Source organism: Marmota monax, unplaced genomic scaffold (genome assembly GCF_021218885.2).
Source record: "Marmota monax isolate L192 unplaced genomic scaffold, Marmota_monax_Labrador192_F-V1.1 WCK01_AAM20220418_F8-fsc00338, whole genome shotgun sequence".
Taxonomy (NCBI): Eukaryota; Metazoa; Chordata; class Mammalia; order Rodentia; family Sciuridae; genus Marmota; species Marmota monax.
The window spans coordinates 925,737-943,308 of record NW_026693035.1 but is presented as its reverse complement, the minus strand read 5'-3'; the positions used below and the strand labels follow the sequence as shown (position 1 = coordinate 943,308).

The following is a 17,572-nucleotide window of genomic DNA, read 5'->3' as shown; positions in this document are numbered from 1 at the left end:
GGGGAGGGTGCCTGTGGGTGTGAGGGGGAGTCTGCCGACAAGGGTTGAACTGAGACCGGTGCTGGTCCCCTGCTTATCTTGACATGAAAATGAGTCCCAGCAACTTGGTTCTTGCTTCCTGCCCTGAAGCAGGGTCAGGAATCTGGTGACAGCTTCTGGGGAAAGCTGTCTTGGTGCTCCTGTATGTTTTAACACATTCTAATTTGGCACTTTCAGATCCATCGTCTCCAGACTCTCTTGGCGAGTTCCGATGTTGCAGGAAAGAAGTACGATAACGTGGAGTCGCATTCCGTGTGTTGTCTAACAGCAGGGCAGTCGTTCCTGGAAACAGCAGCTCCTGCCCTAACTTGGCAGCATTGCCCACGCTGCTGATGGTTAGAGTGGGTCTGCTTCCACTCAGGGCTCTACAGATGTGCCCCATCCTCCATGTTGGCAGCTGCCCCCATTCGCGCTCCACACATATATTATGTGCACTGCACAGCAGCTACCCGTTCAGAATTGAAAATGCTGTTTTGCTTTTGGGATTCTTTTTGAGGCATTGGGGATTGAACCCAGGGGTGCTCTACCACTGAACTAAACCTCCTAGCCCTTTTTATTTTTTTATTTTGAGACAGTCCTGCTCAGTTGCCCAGCCTGGCCTCAAATTTGCGTTTATCCTGCCTCAGCCTTCTCAGTACATGGGATTACAGGCATGTGCTTTTCAAAGCAAATCAACCTTAATAGGATTATTATGGTAAATGATATTTATGGTAAATGGATACATATTCTGTACAATCTCTGTAGACACTGGATTAGCAGATGCTAAGCCACTGAGCCAAGGGAATTGTGGCTTGGATTCCTGCAAACCTCACACTCTGTCAACATTTAGGCTCATGGCGCTGACTCATGCCTGAGCCAATCGTCTAACACACAGTTCCTCCATAAAGTTCATCATATCCTTGTGCCTAGGGACACTGGACAATGAATGCCTCAGTACTACACTGTAAGGCCACTGTGAACAGTGAAATCACTAGTACAAAGCACAAAAATGTGAGATATTGTCTCTACACTAATAGACTGCAAACAGGCACTTATAGTATGAGAACTGAAACAAGAATACAGCAGGGCCTTGTTAGACCTCCGCTGGGAACGCACACCAGTAACTCACTAGTCTTTCAGCACTCTGCCTGTGCATGGACTCCCTTGGGAGCCCCACAGGAGGCAGGAGGATTTTGAGTTCAAAGACAGCCTGGGCTGGGGCTGGGGCTCAGTGGTAGAGCCCAGCATGTGTGAGGCCCTGGGTTCAATTCTCAGCACCACATATAAATAGATAACGGTCCATCAACATCTAAAAAATAAAATAAAATAAAACAACGACAGCCTCAGCATTAACAAGGCCCTAAGCAATTTAGCAAGACCTTGTCTCAAAATTTAAAAATAAAAAGGGCTGGAGATGTTACTCAGTGATTAAGTGCCCCTGGGTTCGATCCCTGGTACCAAAAAAAGAAAAGCCTCATGAGGATTGATTATGAGTTTGCAGATAAATCTTAATGAGTATGCAAACTTGCAAATAAGGAATCTGCTAGAAATAAGGACCATCAGTGTTTTAGTCTTTAGTGGGATAAGAGGCAAAAATGAAAGCTAAAAAGGGACTTACATAAAAAAGAGTAAGTTCCTACAAGATTTTTAGTGATGGCATCTAAGATATGATACCAATAATTGAATACTGTATTTTGTTATACAGGTTGTTAGCAATACGAAATCCTATTACGAGGGTTAGCGGTTTTGTTTATTTGGGGTTCCAAGTTAGTGTTCCCTATTCGGTTGCAAGTATTCCTCTACAAGAACTCTGGGCTCACAACTCGACAGAAGTGGGCTGTGATTTGCACGTCGCTTACTTCAAATATTATTAAGCCAGTTGAGAAATCCAGAGCTCAGCCCCTCGATGTGGTCATTCCCAGGCTGCCGATGGAAAAGAAGGTGGGCGTGAAGAGGCAGAAGAAGATGAGCAGCACTCTTCTGAATTTGTCCCGGAGCGTCCAGGAGCTGACCGAGGAAAACCAGAGCCTGAAGGAAGACCTGGACCGCGTGCTGAGCAACTCCCCCACCATCTCCAGACTCAAGGGTACCTTCCCCAAAGCCATTCAGTGAGGGAGGCACGGGGAGGAGGCCATGTCTCATTCTATGAGGGAAGGCACCAGAGGGGCAGCACATGTTGTCCATGGCCCTTGCTTCCTCCAACTACGAAGACCCTAGTCCCCGGCCTCACAGCAAACAGGTCCCACTAGGCAGAGTTACCATAGTAGTGATCACAGAATACAGCTAAGCAGCCATCTAGGCCCTGGAGACAGAGCAGGGAACAGCAGTGCGGAGGTGCTTCATGGAGGTGACTGCATGGGACAGAAGGAGAAGGCTAAGTCCAAGCTATCAGACAGTGAAAGTACTAAGGAGAAACGAGGAGGGCCCTTGGGGAGGCCTCACTGAGACACCGATGGCTGGGCAGGACCTGGAAGAGGGGAGGGCCAGTTGTGCAGGCATTTGGGGGTGCCAGGTGGGCCAGCAGTGAGTGCAGAGGTCCAAGCGGAGGCCAGTGTGGCCCCAAAGGTAAACCACCACGGTAGTTGCTGCCACAAAGCCTGGTGTTGAGCACCAGGGGGCTCTGAGGGGCCCTGTGCAGAAAAGGGGGTACTGGCAGCAGGGACTTCTGCACTCATCCTGGTGAGAGTACAGGTAGCCTGAGCCATTGTGGCAGCAGAAGTGGCAAGATGCAGCTGGGCTCTGTGCATCTTTAAGGTGAAGCCCGCAGGAAATGTGAAGACTGAGTGCAGCCTATGAGAGGGGAGGCAGCAGGGTCCAGGGTTTCTGTCTGAGTAGCTAAAAGGACAGCTGGCATTGCTAAGGGGGAGGACGGCAGCACATGTCTGGGGAGAAGGGATGGGTGAGATCTGAGGTGTGTGCAGAGGTAGGCCAGGCAGAGACCTGGGCTGGAGAACTGGATGTGCAAACTGATGGACCCAAGTGGGGCCGCAAGTGGGTGTGAGTAGAGGGGAGGAGTGGGGTTGAGTCCTAACCCTAGTGATGTTTAGGAGGTTAGGAGGGGGAAGGGAGAGCCAGCAAAGCCAGGTGGGATGCCACTGGCGAGGTAGCAAAGCCGGGTCCAGGGGCAGCCTGAAAGCAAGTGGGAGGAGGACTAAGAATCACCGTAGGGTCCATTAGACCATCTCAATGGACCAGTGAGGTCAAAACCTGACTGAGGGGCTGGGGTTGTGGCTCAGTGGTAGAGCACTTGCCTAGCATGTGTGAGTTCGATTCTCAGTATCACATATAAATAAATAAAATAAAATCCATTGACAACTAAGAAAATATTAAAAAAAAAAAAACTGACTGGTGTAGAATCAGGAAAGGACATCCCACTAAGATACTTGGAGATGTTGGTATCAGTGATTCTTAACAGCCAAAGGGAACAGAAATCATCCAGAGCTGGAGAAGACCCTTGGGTGGCAGGACCTGCCCACCGGGGCCCTCGTGGCTTTGCTGATGGGTGGTTGGGCCAAAGGGTGCCGGGACAGTCTTTGAGCAGACCTGTGTGTCCATCAGGGTACGTGGACTGGAGCAAGCCTCGGCTGCTGAGACGTATTGCGGAGCTGGAAAAGGTGAGGAGCGTCACGCCACCCCTTGCTCAGGACCTATCTGTGCCTGACGGGCAGTGGGGCAACTGGGGACACAGACTTACACTGAGCAAGTAAATGGTGACCGTCCAGCAGTCAGTACAGTGTGGACTCGGGGCAAGGCCTGGGTTGTGTCGTTCACAGCCCTCATTTTTCAGATGGCCACGCAATGTCATCAGACTGTGCGCAGCTGCAGGGCGGAGCACGTGACCCTGGAGGCGCCCACAACCCAGCTGCTGGCTGCTGGCCAGACTTCTTTCCACTTGTTTAATATTTAAATTTGCACAAAACTGTTCATTTACTCTCCGCTGACCAGAAAATTTAGGCAATTAACATTTCCTCACAACCCACGTGGGTGCCTCGGGTCCTGTGGAACGGGTCCTTCCAGAATACTGAGCTTGAGCTCTCTGCTGTTTGGCAAACAGAGCAAACCCTGAGGGGAATGTTTACAAATAAGTTCAAAGTAGAAAATATAAGAAGTTTCTGTATGTTGTGTGTATTCACAAATAAAGCTGTTGGGAAATGCAGGCAGCCAGAGCAGACGCACACGGGGGCGGGGGGCTTCTGTGGGCTGGGTGTCGGCAGCATGGAAGTGGGCACACCGTGCTCAGGGTCACCTTCCTGACAGGACCGCAGCACAGCTGAAGGTTGGGAGCAGAAAGGTTGGAAATTCAGAAAGTCTAGGGAAGCAGTGGGCTGAGCAAGCACAAGGACCAGCCGTGTGTGTCCACCTTGCCTGCCTTGTTCTTGTTCCTGTCGTGCTAGTGGCTCTTCATCCAGGCCAGGTTCTCCCCTTTTGATCACAGACTTCCAGGAACTGTGTGGGCCAGTAGACTGGTTGACTCAGGTCACGTAGCAAAGCTGCTCCCACCTGCTGGAGACTGTCCCTGTGGCTTGTCGTCTGTCTCCTGAGTTCTTAACTAGAAAGCAAAGTCAATAACGTCTAACAAATGCCTGTTTTGCCTCCAGAAAGTAAGTTCAATGGAGAATGCAAAGCCGCACAGCTCAGAATCCCACAGACCAACTCCCCTGGCCCACTCCGTCTCCAACAGCGCAGCACACAAGCATCCTCGGGACCGGCCGGAGGAGCAGGAGCGCCTCCGGGGGGCAGTGAAGAGCTTGAAGGCAGAGCGGAGCGCACTGCAGGCGCAGCTGCAGGAGAAAGAGTAGGTTCCCACGGGGACCTTGTTTCTAGGGCTGTTGTCATGAATTTGGAGAAATGCTGAGCTTACAGTGGTTGTTGTGTAAATACTGTTTAGGACTCAGGACTTCTTATATTTTGGTTGTAAAATCAAAGTTGCTTGAATGGCCAAAAGAAGACATTTAGATGCCACCTTAAAAGGGGGAGGCCAAGGAGAGTGCCGCAGGAGTCTCTTTATACTGAATTCCAGAGGAGTTCCCAAATTGTTCCCTGGACAGGAATTTACTGTCATTGATTGCATAAACTCAATTACATCTTAGGCACAGTGGTTTTGAAATTCAGTAATATGTTTATGGCACATGATCTGTCTATCAGACAAGATGTAAATGCTGTAAAATGTCCAGTGCAACCCTAGGAAGGGAGTTGGGAGGCAAAGTCTCACCAATGTTTCAAGGTCTGTAGTCCCCGCCGTGCGCACTAGGCATCTGTCTCCCTGATTCTACCTGTGGCTTCTCTGATCTGTCATGAGTGACTTCACCTGCCCATCTTCTGAGATGTTTATCTCAGGTTTGCAAGACTTCAGTGACCTTGCAACTTAGAGTGAGTGGCCTGTGGAGCGGGGAGCGTCTCATCCCCTGGGAGCTCACTGGAGATCAGGGCCTCAGGTGCTGCCAGGCCTTCTGATTGCATGAGTCCAGGGATCTGGGTGCACAGTGGAGTCGAGAAGAATCTCCTTGTTGCCTCCTGGTTCTCTGAGTGCTCAGTCACCTTGTTTTTTATGGTGGAAGGGAATCCCTCACACTCCACTCCTTCCACCTGAGTAGTGGCCTCAGGGTGCATTCATGTGAGTGATAAGTTCATTGTAAAAATTGGTATTTCATGGCCAGGCACAGTGGGTGGCGTGTGCCTATAACATCAGACTGGGAGGCTGAGCCAGAATTGCAAGTTCAAGGCCAGCCTCAGAAACTTAGTGAGACCCTAAGCAACTTAGCAAGACCCTCACTCAAATTAAAAAATAAAAAGAGCTGGAAATGTAGCTCAGCAGTAGAGACCCCTGGGTTCAATCTTCAGTACAAAAAAAAGAAAAATTAGTATTTCAGAAAAAGGTCTTTACATTAAACTGGTCATTTTGGAAGGTAAATAATTTCTGGCATTATCTGTTATGCTATTGAGTACCATAGCTACCATGGACTGAGCCCTTATGATGTGACAGGTGCTCTGCTGCACACTTAGCGACAGGCGCTCTGCTACACAGTTTGGGAGCATCTCTGCATGGGAACCCTGAAGGGTTAAGTCGCACAGACAGCAGTGGATCTGAGGTTCAGGCAGATGTCTTGCTCTAGAGTCTACTTTGTGGCTGCCATGCCACACACAGGTCACAGGAAACTCAGTGGAGGCGCCTGGGCAGCCTTATCCCCAGGCTCAGTGAGGGCCAGGGCAGGTCCTTCCCCGGCTCAGACCTGCACCTGTGGTGTGAACCAGAGGGTGCTGCATGTGTGACTGTGTTCCATGACTATCCTATGGCACCTCTCCCCAGGACTTCATATGCCTTTACTCCTGTGTCTTCCCAGCCCCTGGCAGTCCTCACACATGCTGGTATCCGTGTGCCTAATCAGGACCCTCGGGGCTGCTCTTGACACCATATCTTTAGAATCAAGGGCCTTTCCTGACCCTCCCACCCCTGGTCCACTGTCCTAAGGAAGGAGGCCAACCCCCTGCCTTGATGGCCTCTTGTTTTTTAAAATATTTTGTAGTTGTTGATGGACCTTTCTTTTATTTATTTGTATGTGGTGCTGAGAATCGAACCCAGTGCCTCATGCATGCTACCACTGAGCTACAACCCCAGCCCCAGCCTCTGGTTTTAATGAGGGTGGAAATGTCTCTGGTTCTTTCGTTCAGTGTGGAGGTAAAGCAGCTGCTTCAAGCAAAGGCCGACTTGGAGAAGGAGCTGGAGAGCATGAGGGAAGGCAAGCAGGAGAGGCAAGAGCATGAGCAGGTTTTGCGGTAGGTGATACATTTCACAGAGGACCCACCCACTTCTGCATGCCAGCCTTTCCCAGTGGGGGCTCAGCACAGCCTCAGAGAGGGTTTTGCAAAGGCCATACTTCTCCCTGAGATATTTCCAGGTGTTCTTTTGCCTTTGGAATAGAAACCCAAATTCTGGGAAGAGGCTCTCCATCAGTGCTGCCTCTGTCGCATCATGGCTCTGCCACTTCTGCCCCTTCGGATTGGGCCAGGGCTTCTCACTCCAACCCACACGTTGCTGCTGCCACAGGGAGTTGCCTCCCAGGCTCCTCATAATAGCACTGTCACCAGAGCCAGGAAGCAACCGCCCATACCTGCACCGGCTGTTGCTAGATGAGCAGCCCAAGGGCAAGCCACACATAGGAGGAGCCAGGAAGGGAGCACTGCACACTACAGCTTGGAGGGACCTGGAACAGGCCCCAGCAGTGCCATCCATCTACATAAAGTGTCAGACAGGAAGCTCCCAGTGACAGAGCAGAGAGGACTGCATGAGCACAGCAGAAGGGAATAGGGAATGGTCACTGATAGGCATGGGGTCCTTATGGGGGTGCCTGGAATGTTCTAGAATTAGTGTGATGATTGTCATTCTGAATAGTCTGAAAACCACCTCATTATACACTTTAAAATAATGAATTTTATATTACAAATCTTATCTCAATTTTTTACAGAACATTTGTATATTATAAGTGACCAAGAGATGATTGAAAAGGTACAGGAGGATATGCACAGGTTATTTGCAGATATTGCCATTTTATTTAAGGGACTTGAGCATCTGTGGATTTTGGCATCCTGGGAATCCTGGAACCAACCTCCCACAGATATGCAAGCATGCCTATACCAAACACCTCCTCTGGACTGTCTAACGTCCTCATGGTGGTAATGTGGTGGGAGTCAGTATTCTCCAGTGCTGAGTAGCGGAACTTTCTTTGGCAGGCAGGTTTCAGAGGTCTCAGTCCATAGACGGCCAACTCCATTGCCCAAGGTGAGGCAGCACATCAATCATGGAGGACAGCAGCTCAGAAAATGGCAACCAAGAAGCAAAGAGCTCAATTTTTTAAAATATAAGAAAACTAGATTAGAATCTAAATGGGAATGTTCAGCACTGAAGATAATTAGCAAGGTACATATTATTGAAACAAGTAGAACATTTTCTTTTCAGGAGAAATATAACTCAGATTGTCAGAAGCCAAAATTCAATTGAAAAGGCAGGTGCCCAGAAGCAAGTTGTTTGACTTTAGCATCTGTAGTAAGGAAATATTCACATTGTTTATTAAAAACTCCACGCTATAACTTCCTGTTCATGGTTCACGCTATGACTTCTTCTTGTTTGTTTCTAGTGTGTGGTGCTGGGGCTTGAACCCAGGGCCTCGCACATGCTGCGTGCAATGGCTACTCTTCAGAGTTCTGACGATGCTTCGGGGATCAGGCTGACCCTGAAGATCCCCAGCCCCACCCCTACAAGGCTCCCAGCTTGGGGGACACATTAGAAGCCCCTGCAGTGGGGCTTCTGGTGCACCAGGGAGGTGGCCATGGGCTCTCTATATCCTGTCTAGCATCTGTCTCTGCACAGAACTTCCTGCTGAGTTGTGCAGGGGCCCTTCGTCACATAGTGACTCATGAGGTGTCATCTTTTCTTTTTCCACTTTAGAGAGGAAATTCAAACACTCACCAACAAGTGTCAAGAACTGGAAGAAACCAGGAAAGAGGAGCCCAGCGCTCCCATGGAAGTGACTCGCGAGGTACGGCTTCATCTCCCATTGGGCACTGGGACTCTCAGCTGACAGCAACACACATGCTTATCCTCACGCCCAGAGCCTTTCCTGACTGTGATGTTGGCCGTCCTACCTCTGTTAGTCAATGTCTGTGATGTGGGTGGTGTGTACAGAAGTTAGGGGCTATGGTTGACCCCTGGTCAGTGGATTAACCTCTCAGACTGGTGTTGGGTCTTGGACATTTGGGCTGGTGAGAGATCTTCCAGACCTCAAGCATGCGGCAAGTTCAGCTCTGTAGCAGGGGCTCTCTGACTATATCAAGGAGGCTGCAGAGGCCCAAAAGGCAAGTCCAAAATATGCTGCACTCTCTGGGGGACCCAGGCCTCTTCCCTTCTATCCCTGATCTCTGGCTCATGTGGTGCTGAGTGACAGTGTGGTGAGGACCTGGCCACTGACCCTCTTTGCCCATTTAGATGGATACAAGGAGACAGCTGTGGCTGAGGCAGGCATGTGAGGGTCACCTGCCCTTCCCTGACCCAGGGGTCAGCTAGGTGGCTCTGTCCCTGTTAGCCCCGGGCTACCTGCACTTCTACCCCCTTATGAATCTTTTCCCAATGCATGGATTCTTGAGATGGCAGGTGTGGTCTGACTCAGTCTAAAAGGGAACAACTTAGGTGTTAAAATCCCGTGGCCACTGTTTGCTCCAGAGGGCTTGTCATGTGAATGTGTGGTGGATGAAGCCAGTGTGATTTAGAAGGGTCCAAAACGAGCCCAGGTTGCAGCCTCTTCTGCAGTCCCTTCTGGTGACCCTTCTTCTGCCTGCCACAGACCTGAGCAGGGCCTGGAATGCCCCAGACCTGCTGCAGCAGGACCAGTGTCAGCTGCGAGAGGCTGGCAGGTGGCGGTTCCCTTGGCCTCCGGGAGGATGGGCCTGCAGGACTGTCACCTGCTGGTTGTGGAACATAAAGGGGCTTTTGTTTGGTTTTGATCTGGACTGGCTTTCCTCTTCCAAGGCTGGTTTACTTAGCTGGATTCTAATTTTAGGGTCTTTTCATTCAAAGCCAGCTCAAGAGCAGAAGGCAAACTGAAAGGGAGTTTGGAGAAGCTGCTCAGTTACAAATCCAGACACCACAGCACTGCCAGCTGGGGGAAGCCCGTGGTTCTTTGCGTGTGTGCCAGCCGGGCCCAGGCAGGCTGTGCAGCAACCGTGACTGTGGCACACCCTACCGGCAGTGTGTGTGCTGCGTGAACAGCGAGAGTCCATCTCAGTCCTTTGTGAAAACATTGCTGCTGCTCAGACAGAGCATGTGGATTTGTGCTGTCCCCAAGGGCATGCATTTGTGGAGGTTTTTTCAGTGCTCTGGATAATGTTCTAAGTAACACAGAGTCATTGTCCCTTCCCACTCTCTGGGCACCCTCATGGTTCATCCACTCATCTGATTGCCACACTGCCCACCCCAAGGGACACAGGCTTCTACTGAGTGTTCTCCTAGACTCTCATTCTTGTCTGGTGGTATACCTAGGGCATTGTGTGTGATGCTGGGCTTGAGTGCCTCTCTGATCTGTGTCATGCACAGGATGTCACTGAAACCTCTTCTGCAAGTAAAGTGCCCTTGGGGACCAGGGAGGCTACAGGACTAACTGATTTGTTACTTGGCTACTTCTGTAGCCCTGACCCCCGAGAGGTGCTCAGCAATAAAGAAACATCAGGGTTTCTGCCCGTTGTTAACTTTCAAAGTCATACATCCCTTAGGGAGGAACCCCTTTCCCGCAGACTGTGGGGACGGAAAGAGGCTTTGTGTGTGCACCTCTCTGTCTCTGGCCTGCTCAGGGTTTCTGTAAATCCTCAAAATGGAGAAAACCAAGTGTGTGCTCTTGTGTTATTAGTGTCTTGGTTGAACACAGAAGACCAATAGCACCAGTTTCCTCTCTGCACGATAACTAGACACAGATAAATCAGGAAAGGAGGCCTTGGTATAAATTGCTTGTCCCTCCTGACTCATGTGTTGACACCTCAGAAAGATCCAGCTTCAGACTCCAGGGCCACCTGCTTGCTTTGAGATCTGTACTGCAGGGTCTGTTGCTTCCAAGTAATTGGGATTTAAATTTTCCACTAACTCTGTTCAGCACAGAGAGGCCACACCAGTAAGATGGCAGAGAAGTTCTTTTTCTCCAGGAATTATATCCTTAATCTGTTACCACACCTCTCTCAGCTCAGGCTTTAGGAGACTTCACTTGGTGTCAAAATTTCGTTCAATGTTTTTGTTCTGGCATCTTCTTATATGACCTTGAGATTTGTGTTCCTGCACATGACAGGAGCACATTGAGGATCCCAGGCTTCCCATTGTCCTCGCCGAGACTGGGGCCACAGAAGGCATCACTGTAGTCTGCAGAGAGGCGGTGACGGGTGCTGGCTGCAGTCCATTCTGCAATAGTGAGGAGCCGCAGCAAACTCAAGAGCACGGTGTGTTGCTCATTCGTGAGCTGGCCGTGTCCCCATCGGTGCAGTATTGAGCAGTCAGTACAAAGAATAAAGTGGGTCTTCAGTTATGACATGAGAGATGCCTATGGCCTGTTTGATGGAAACAACCCCCAAAAGCATATATATGTAGATACATAGATTTCTTTTTACTGAAAAAAAAAAATTTTACTTAGAAGTATGTCTGAAAGTACTGCCAGAATTAGCTTTTACTCCGGTGGAGTTATAAGCACTTCTTCCCTTTCTTTTGTCTGAATTTTTCTTTTTTGGTACCAGGGATTGAACCTAGGGGCACTTAACCACTGAGCCACCTCCCAGCCCTTTTTTAAATTTTTTATTTTGAAACAGGGTCTCACTAAGTTGCTGAGGTTGGCTTTGAACTCATGATCCTCCTTTCTTAGCCTCCCGATCCACTGGGATTATAGGCATGTGCTACCACCCCTGGCTGGGTTTTTCTTCATAAGCATAATTAGCTTTGCTTCTTTCCTGCTTATTAAAGCATTTCGTTTTGGCTAAGTGTGGTGGTGCTTGCCTGTAATCCCAGTTCATCGAGAAGCTGACACCAGAGGATCACAAGTTTGAGGCCAGCCTCAAAATAAGGTTTTACAAGGGCTGGGGGTGTAGCTCAGTGGTAAAGTACTTATCTAGCATGTATGATGCTTTGGGTTTAATCCCCAGTATCAGAAAAAAAAAAATCCATTTTAAAGAAAAGGAAGAGAGTGGCATTAACTGGAAGGTCAGTGTTGTTCTGAGTAAGGGTGTCTGCTCCCAGCCATTCTGGGAGAATGGTTAATTGTAGGTTAAAACAAAGCAGTGCCTCACCAAATTTATATGCATATCAAACTCCATTTTTGTTTTAGCCATCTGCCCAGAGTTGTTGGAGTCATTGTTCCTCCATCTTCTAAGTGGCTGATTTTACCTTTTGGTCACATTGGCATGAAATATGTGACAGACTTGCACCTCACTTGATTGGAATGAGGGTCTGAGAATGAGTCAGGGTCAAGGGAGGCCATGAGGCCTTTCAGGGGACAACTCAGAACACTAGAGCTAGGTGGCAGCATGTGGACCCAGGTGACGAGACTCACACCCAGAGAGCCCAGTGATGGGTGGCTATGCTGATGTACGGGATTTGTCTGGTCAGGCACGGTGAGACCCCCAGACATGAATGACTGTCACAGAGGTCCACCCTCACACACCCCTAGAAACGGGAGCAGGCGTGCCACATGGGGATGCATAGGGGCGCAGGGGACAGGCAAGAGGCAGCAGTAAAGTATGGCCCAGGGCCTTTGCTCTAGGCAGGACCAGGTGAGGCAAGGGCAGGTGAGGATTGGCTGGATTGAACAATTCTCGTGGGTACCTGGCCCTGGATGCTAGGGGGCAGGGAACACTAACTTGGTGCATGAGGGTCACACAAGGGAGCTAGGTGGTGGTGTGGGCTGGGCTTGGTGAGTTGCATATGAAAAGTTTCTCACAGGGAAGTCCTTCTTCCCTAGGAAGTGGCTCCTCTCTCCAGGGTCAGCAGGCCCAAATGTCACAGCATCATATAATACAGAAAGTAAAAGGCTTGGTTTCTATACCTAGTGGCCTGCTGATTCTGTTGGGCCATGCACCAGGCCACATGCATGCACCAGGCATCTCGGCTGCACGTGCATGGCCGGAAGCTCACATCTCTCTGTGAGGGCCTTCTGCACGGATGGGCTTCTCCACTGAGCTTTAGATGTCAGAGAAATAGTTCAGTATTTTAATTTTTATTGAGAATTGTCCTTGTGGATAATAAATTGGACCCATACATGATAGAAATCAGTGGTATTTTAATGGTCACAATAGCAATTCCTGTTTCTTTGTATCAAAAGCCTTGCTAGAAATATCTTACCTGTAATCCCAGAAACATCATTGTCAAAATATAATATTCAACTTCAAAAATATCCAAAAAAGAACTGCAGAAAGCTAGGTAATTTCCCCCCGCAGTGCTAGGGATTGAGCTCAGGGGCTTGCCCTTGCTAGGCCAGCATTGCCACTGAGCCACACTCCAGCCCTGAAAGGGGTGCTTCTCAAGTCACAGATGGCTATTGGAAAGTGTGTGGCCATCTGTGGGTGAGCTCCCTGCAGATGCTGCAGTGGCAGGATAGACTCCTCCTAGGAGATTGCTTCCAGACGAGTCCAGGGCCCACATGCTTACCAGGCATCTGTCGAGGGTGTGGTGGGCAGTACGGGAACAGGTCCTCCTCAGAACGAATAAGATTCATCCGTAAGTGCGGCCTGCCGTCTGCCATGTGATGTCCTGCCAGGTCCTTACAAGATCTTCCCTGCACCAGCCCGTCCACCTTCCATTTCCTGTAGGCCTGCGGAGAGCTCTGCACACCCCCTCCCAGCAACAGGCACTCTCAGCAAGACTCTGAAGTGGATTCTGGGCCGGAGGGCTGCCCTCAGCCCCTGTCCCCCATCCCCTGCTCTGATGGAAGGAGAGAGGCTGCTGCCCGGACGCTGCAGGCCAGCTGGAAGGCCCACAGACACAAGGTGAGCTCTCCCCAGAGGGCCTGGCGCTCGTGCTCCCAGCTGTTTGCCCAACTGCAGAAAGTGTTCAGTTGTTCATGAGATCTGTCAACTGGCACTGGCCTCTGTGCCGGGCACCAGGCTGGTGCAATTGATGTGTAGGAAGAGGCACAGGAAGGGCGAAGGGGGAGGGGAGTCTCCAGGAAGATCACTGTGGCTACTCCTTGGAGGGTAAACAGATTCCATTTTTTTGCTACACAGAAACAAGGCAATGGTGGGTCCTGGAACCCTGTTAGCTCACCTGGTTTGTCATACAATCCAGCAGGTGGCCTGGGTGGGTTGCAAAAAGCTGTGCATGCAGCCACATCCCGGAAATGTACCCCTGCCAGCCCTGGGCACTGCATCCAGGAGCTCAGGAGCGCTTCAGTTCATGGACACAAATAATGTGGAGAATTGAACTTACCCACAGCCCGCCCTCCTCAGGGGCGCCCTGGGAGGAAGCGCCTGCAGGAGTGGTCCATCTTATCGGGAATACGGAGGGTCTTCATTGATAGGCAGCTCTGCAGACAGCCCATCCATAACAGGCTGTGAAATTCCTCTCTGCCCCTTGGGTGAGGGAGGAAAAGCGCTCTCTCCTGAGCACCTGGGGGGCTCTTCAGGGGTCCCTACCACTGAGACTGCAGTTCTTAAGAGGCATTGGTGTCCTCAGGTGAGCTTAGGTGCTCCAAAAGGTCTACCTAGTGTTAAAAATAAGTTATCACCTTTCCCCCAATTGAACAAACAAATTGACCTTCTGTCCTTGCCTGCATCTCACAAGACCTTGGTTCTAGTAGGCCATTGAAGCCTCTTGAAATCTTTTTTTCTTCCCAGCTTTTATTATTAAGACTTTTCAAAACTTATGGAAAAGTGAAAAGAACTTACAATATTCAACAGTATACTGGACTCATCTTGCCAGCACCTGGATTCAAGGGTAGTTAATACTCAGCCATATATTTTTATATATATATAATATTTTCCCCAGGTACACTTGAGAGAAAGCTTCAGATGTGAAACATTAGCACATATCTTCTAAGAAGGATATTTTCCTACTTAACCACAATGCCATTATCTTTTTTTGAGGAGGGTGAGTACTGGGGATTGAACTCTAGGGCACTCAACCACTGAGCCATATCCCCAGTGCTGTTTCGTATTTTATTTAGAGACAGGGTCTTACTGAGTTGCTTAGCACCTCGCTTTTGCTGAGATTGGCTTTGAACTTGTTATCCTCCTGCCTCAGCCTCCTGAGCCACCGGGATTACAGGCATGTGCCTCTGTGCCTGGCACACAATACCATTATTGCACCTAAGAATATAACAATAATTTTCTGTGTTGGGTCCTTCATATTCAGATTCCCTAAATGTGCCAGGAGCCATTCCTAGCTGTCAGTTTCAAGCTGAGATCCAGGCATGGTTGGATTGGGCTCCTCACTGGTTGGTTAGGTCTCAGGCCTTCTCTTTCTTTTTAAAGACATTTTCTTTTTGAAGAGTACAGGCCCCAGTGCCTCATCGGCTGTTCCACATCTCAGATCTGATTGCTTCCCATGGTGTTGTTTAATTTGTTCCTCCCTCCCTCTATTTCCTAAGTGAGAAGTTCTACTGGAAAGACTGTGTTGATTCCTGTCAGATGATTTCCAAGAGCAGTGTCTTCCCACTCTCATCCTTCTACTTTGTAAAGCAGGGTTTTCCTCTTCGGTGCACGGACCTGCCTTCCATGCTTCCTCCCACGCTCCCCACCAGCCACACGGGGGACCTGCGGTTCCTAGCTCTTGCCAGCTTTCCTGCCCGAGATGCCCCTTCTCTCCTTTCTTCAGGTCTACTTGCAGGGACTCTCTGGGCCTAGCGGATGGCAGCTGGACCCCTGCACTGCCCTGAGTTCCCCTATTCCCGGTCCTCCTAAGCAGACAGCACAGTCCCTAGTTATTTCCCTTCAAGTATTAAGGAAATGCCAGTTTCAGAGTAAGATGTTGTTTTGATGGTCACCTTCAGCAGATCAAGTGACTCTCCCTGTCTGTTTCCCTCTCAGGGTTGGGAGGAATGTAACTATGGACTCAACACCCTTTATTTTTTCAGTCTTTTAAAAAAAATAATTATAGACATTATTCTGTTTATCATTCAAATGGCCCTGAATTAGCCCTGGGAGCCCTTTGATCTGGCTCCTGTGCCTTCCTGTACAGGGCTGGACTTGCCGACTCAGCCATTAAGGTCAGAAGTGACTATTTTCAGCTCTTATTGACTCAGAGCAGAGCAAGATTAAGGATGGAAACTATTGTAAGGAATTCATCCTTCTCATGTTAATTCATTTTTTAAATTTTATTTCAGAAAAAAAAAAAGGCTGTCCTGAATGAGGTAAGCAAAGTTAATTTCACCAATTTGAAATAACCTGTTTTGACTTTGGAGCACAGTAACCAAGGGGATACTCAAAGACACATCAAGTCCTGGTTTTCAGGAAATCAAACCAAACCAACATTAGACTTGGGATGCCTGAGTAATAGAAACATTGGGTGTTTATTGGAACAATTTTACACTTTCAAATTCATTCATTAGTTCATTCTTTCAGTACACTTTCACTTATCAGTCTGTGTCAAGCAATCTGACGAGCTGAGGTAGAACTCGGGACAGGGCAAGGGTCAGGACTGCCAACCTATAGCCCAGGAGGGTCCCTGTGACGAGGGACCAGGGGAAAAGGGACAAAAGGGGCACCATTGGCAGGAGAGCTGTCAGGGACGAGGAGCTTGATGTCCATGTGGCTAACAGAGCAGTGAGAAGAAGCTAGACGGGAGGTCAGCAATAAGATGGGGTATGTTAAGAACCTTCGAGAGCAGTGAGGGTCTGAGCCACCAACCCCTTTTTAGTAATGCACTGAGAAAAATAAACCTTTACCTTGTTCAAGACTTGGACCGCCTCTCTGCCTCTCCACCTTCTCTCTGGCCCTTCTGGGACTGCAGTGTTTTTCCATCTGGGCTGCGGGGAAGGCTGCAGCCTCCAGCCCTGAGGATGGGCAGCTGGCTGCAGGACTTCCCGCTGGCTTCTTCCTGCTACTCTGTGGGCTGAGCAGTTCGATGAGGTGATCCAGGCAAGGACTTTGAGCCCTGATGCTGCCTGGCTGCCAGGTGCTCCAGCAGGCAGCCAAAGCTCTGCCTGGCTCCTGGGGCTGTGCTTCCTATGAAGTTGCTGTCCTTGAAACCCTGTTAGCTCACCTGATCTGTCAGACAGCCCAGCAGGTGGCCTGGGTGGGTTGCAGAAAAACTGACCATACGCAACCCACATTCTGGAAAGGCACCCTTGCCAGAGAGCTGATGCTGTGTTCAGGGCTGTGCCCTGCGAAGTGCAGGCCTCAGTGGGGGGCTCCTAATAGCAGTGGGACCCTCCCAGACTTCCTGGCGTCGTATCTGCAGTAGCACCCTGGGCATGCTGCAGGCTTGGCACCCGAGGCTTCAGGTGGACAGTTCAGGTCCAGGTCCTTGTGGCAGGAGCTCCCCTTGCTAGCAGGTGCTGGACTGCCAGAGTGGCCTGCCACTCCACATTTAGGAAGGTCCCTTCTTGTCCTCAGCCATGGACACCAAGTGCCACATCAGTACCCAATTCCTGGCCTCTCCATCCTCAACCCACTTATTCATATGGTGCCATCCTTGCCTCCTGGCCAGCCCCACTCCATAGCCATTCCCCTGTCCTTACCAGCTGTGATGGCCATTTCAAATGTCACTGTCTGGCTTTGCTCCTGTCTTCTGTTACTCCCACAGTACCTACAATTCTGAGGCCCTGCCTTCCCCTTGCCCTGTGGTCTTTGACGCGCTGGCTGCCCCCCCTTCCTGGCCTGCCGCACCCTGCTTATGCCTTGACTGCCTTGTTTTGTGGTTCAGGGTCATCGTACTTTCCTGTAGACCCCTTCCCTGGGGAGTCCTCGTCCTGCCTTCTCTGCCCTTGCCCCCCTGAACGACTGGAGGAAAGCACATGACGTGACCCCGGCCAGGTAGCCTTCAGCACTGCCCAGGGCCCCCTCGTCAGTTCACCCCGAGTCCATGAAACCCCCATGTTGT

The 17,572-nt window shown here is 50.0% G+C and overlaps 1 protein-coding gene and 1 long non-coding RNA gene across 15 annotated transcripts in view; one reads left to right on the top strand and one right to left on the bottom strand.

The window, feature by feature from the left end:
- Positions 1-17,572, top strand: part of Iqce (IQ motif containing E) — a 53,751-nt gene that overhangs the window by 25,526 nt on the left and 10,653 nt on the right. For 6 of the 7 annotated variants that reach the window (XR_006853716.2, XR_006853714.2, XR_006853715.2 and 3 more), the window contains exons 10-17: positions 217-266; positions 1,941-2,104; positions 3,577-3,632; positions 4,617-4,813; positions 6,688-6,792; positions 8,462-8,552; positions 13,345-13,521; positions 15,855-15,881. Coding sequence is in view for 3 of the 7 variants with exons in the window: in XM_046453804.2 (XP_046309760.1) it covers positions 217-266; positions 1,941-2,104; positions 3,577-3,632; positions 4,617-4,813; positions 6,688-6,792; positions 8,462-8,552; positions 13,345-13,521; positions 15,855-15,881 (867 nt within the window). In the remaining 4 variants the exon portion in view is untranslated. The remainder of the gene's footprint in view (positions 1-216; positions 267-1,940; positions 2,105-3,576; positions 3,633-4,616; positions 4,814-6,687; positions 6,793-8,461; positions 8,553-13,344; positions 13,522-15,854; positions 15,882-17,572) is intronic. The other variant, XR_006853717.2, reaches the window with a different exon arrangement.
- On the bottom strand, positions 7,425-16,717 carry LOC124098841 (uncharacterized). 8 transcript variants are annotated; one of them, XR_009227689.1, is made up of 3 exons: positions 16,416-16,700; positions 13,961-16,304; positions 7,425-13,358 (listed from the first exon to the last, which is right to left on the bottom strand). It is a non-coding gene; the product is annotated as an uncharacterized LOC124098841 (long non-coding RNA). The 8 variants fall into 8 exon arrangements; XR_009227693.1 differs by having other exon boundaries at positions 13,961-14,234; XR_006853718.2 differs by lacking the exon at positions 16,416-16,700 and having other exon boundaries at positions 7,425-11,097; positions 12,582-13,358; positions 13,961-16,408.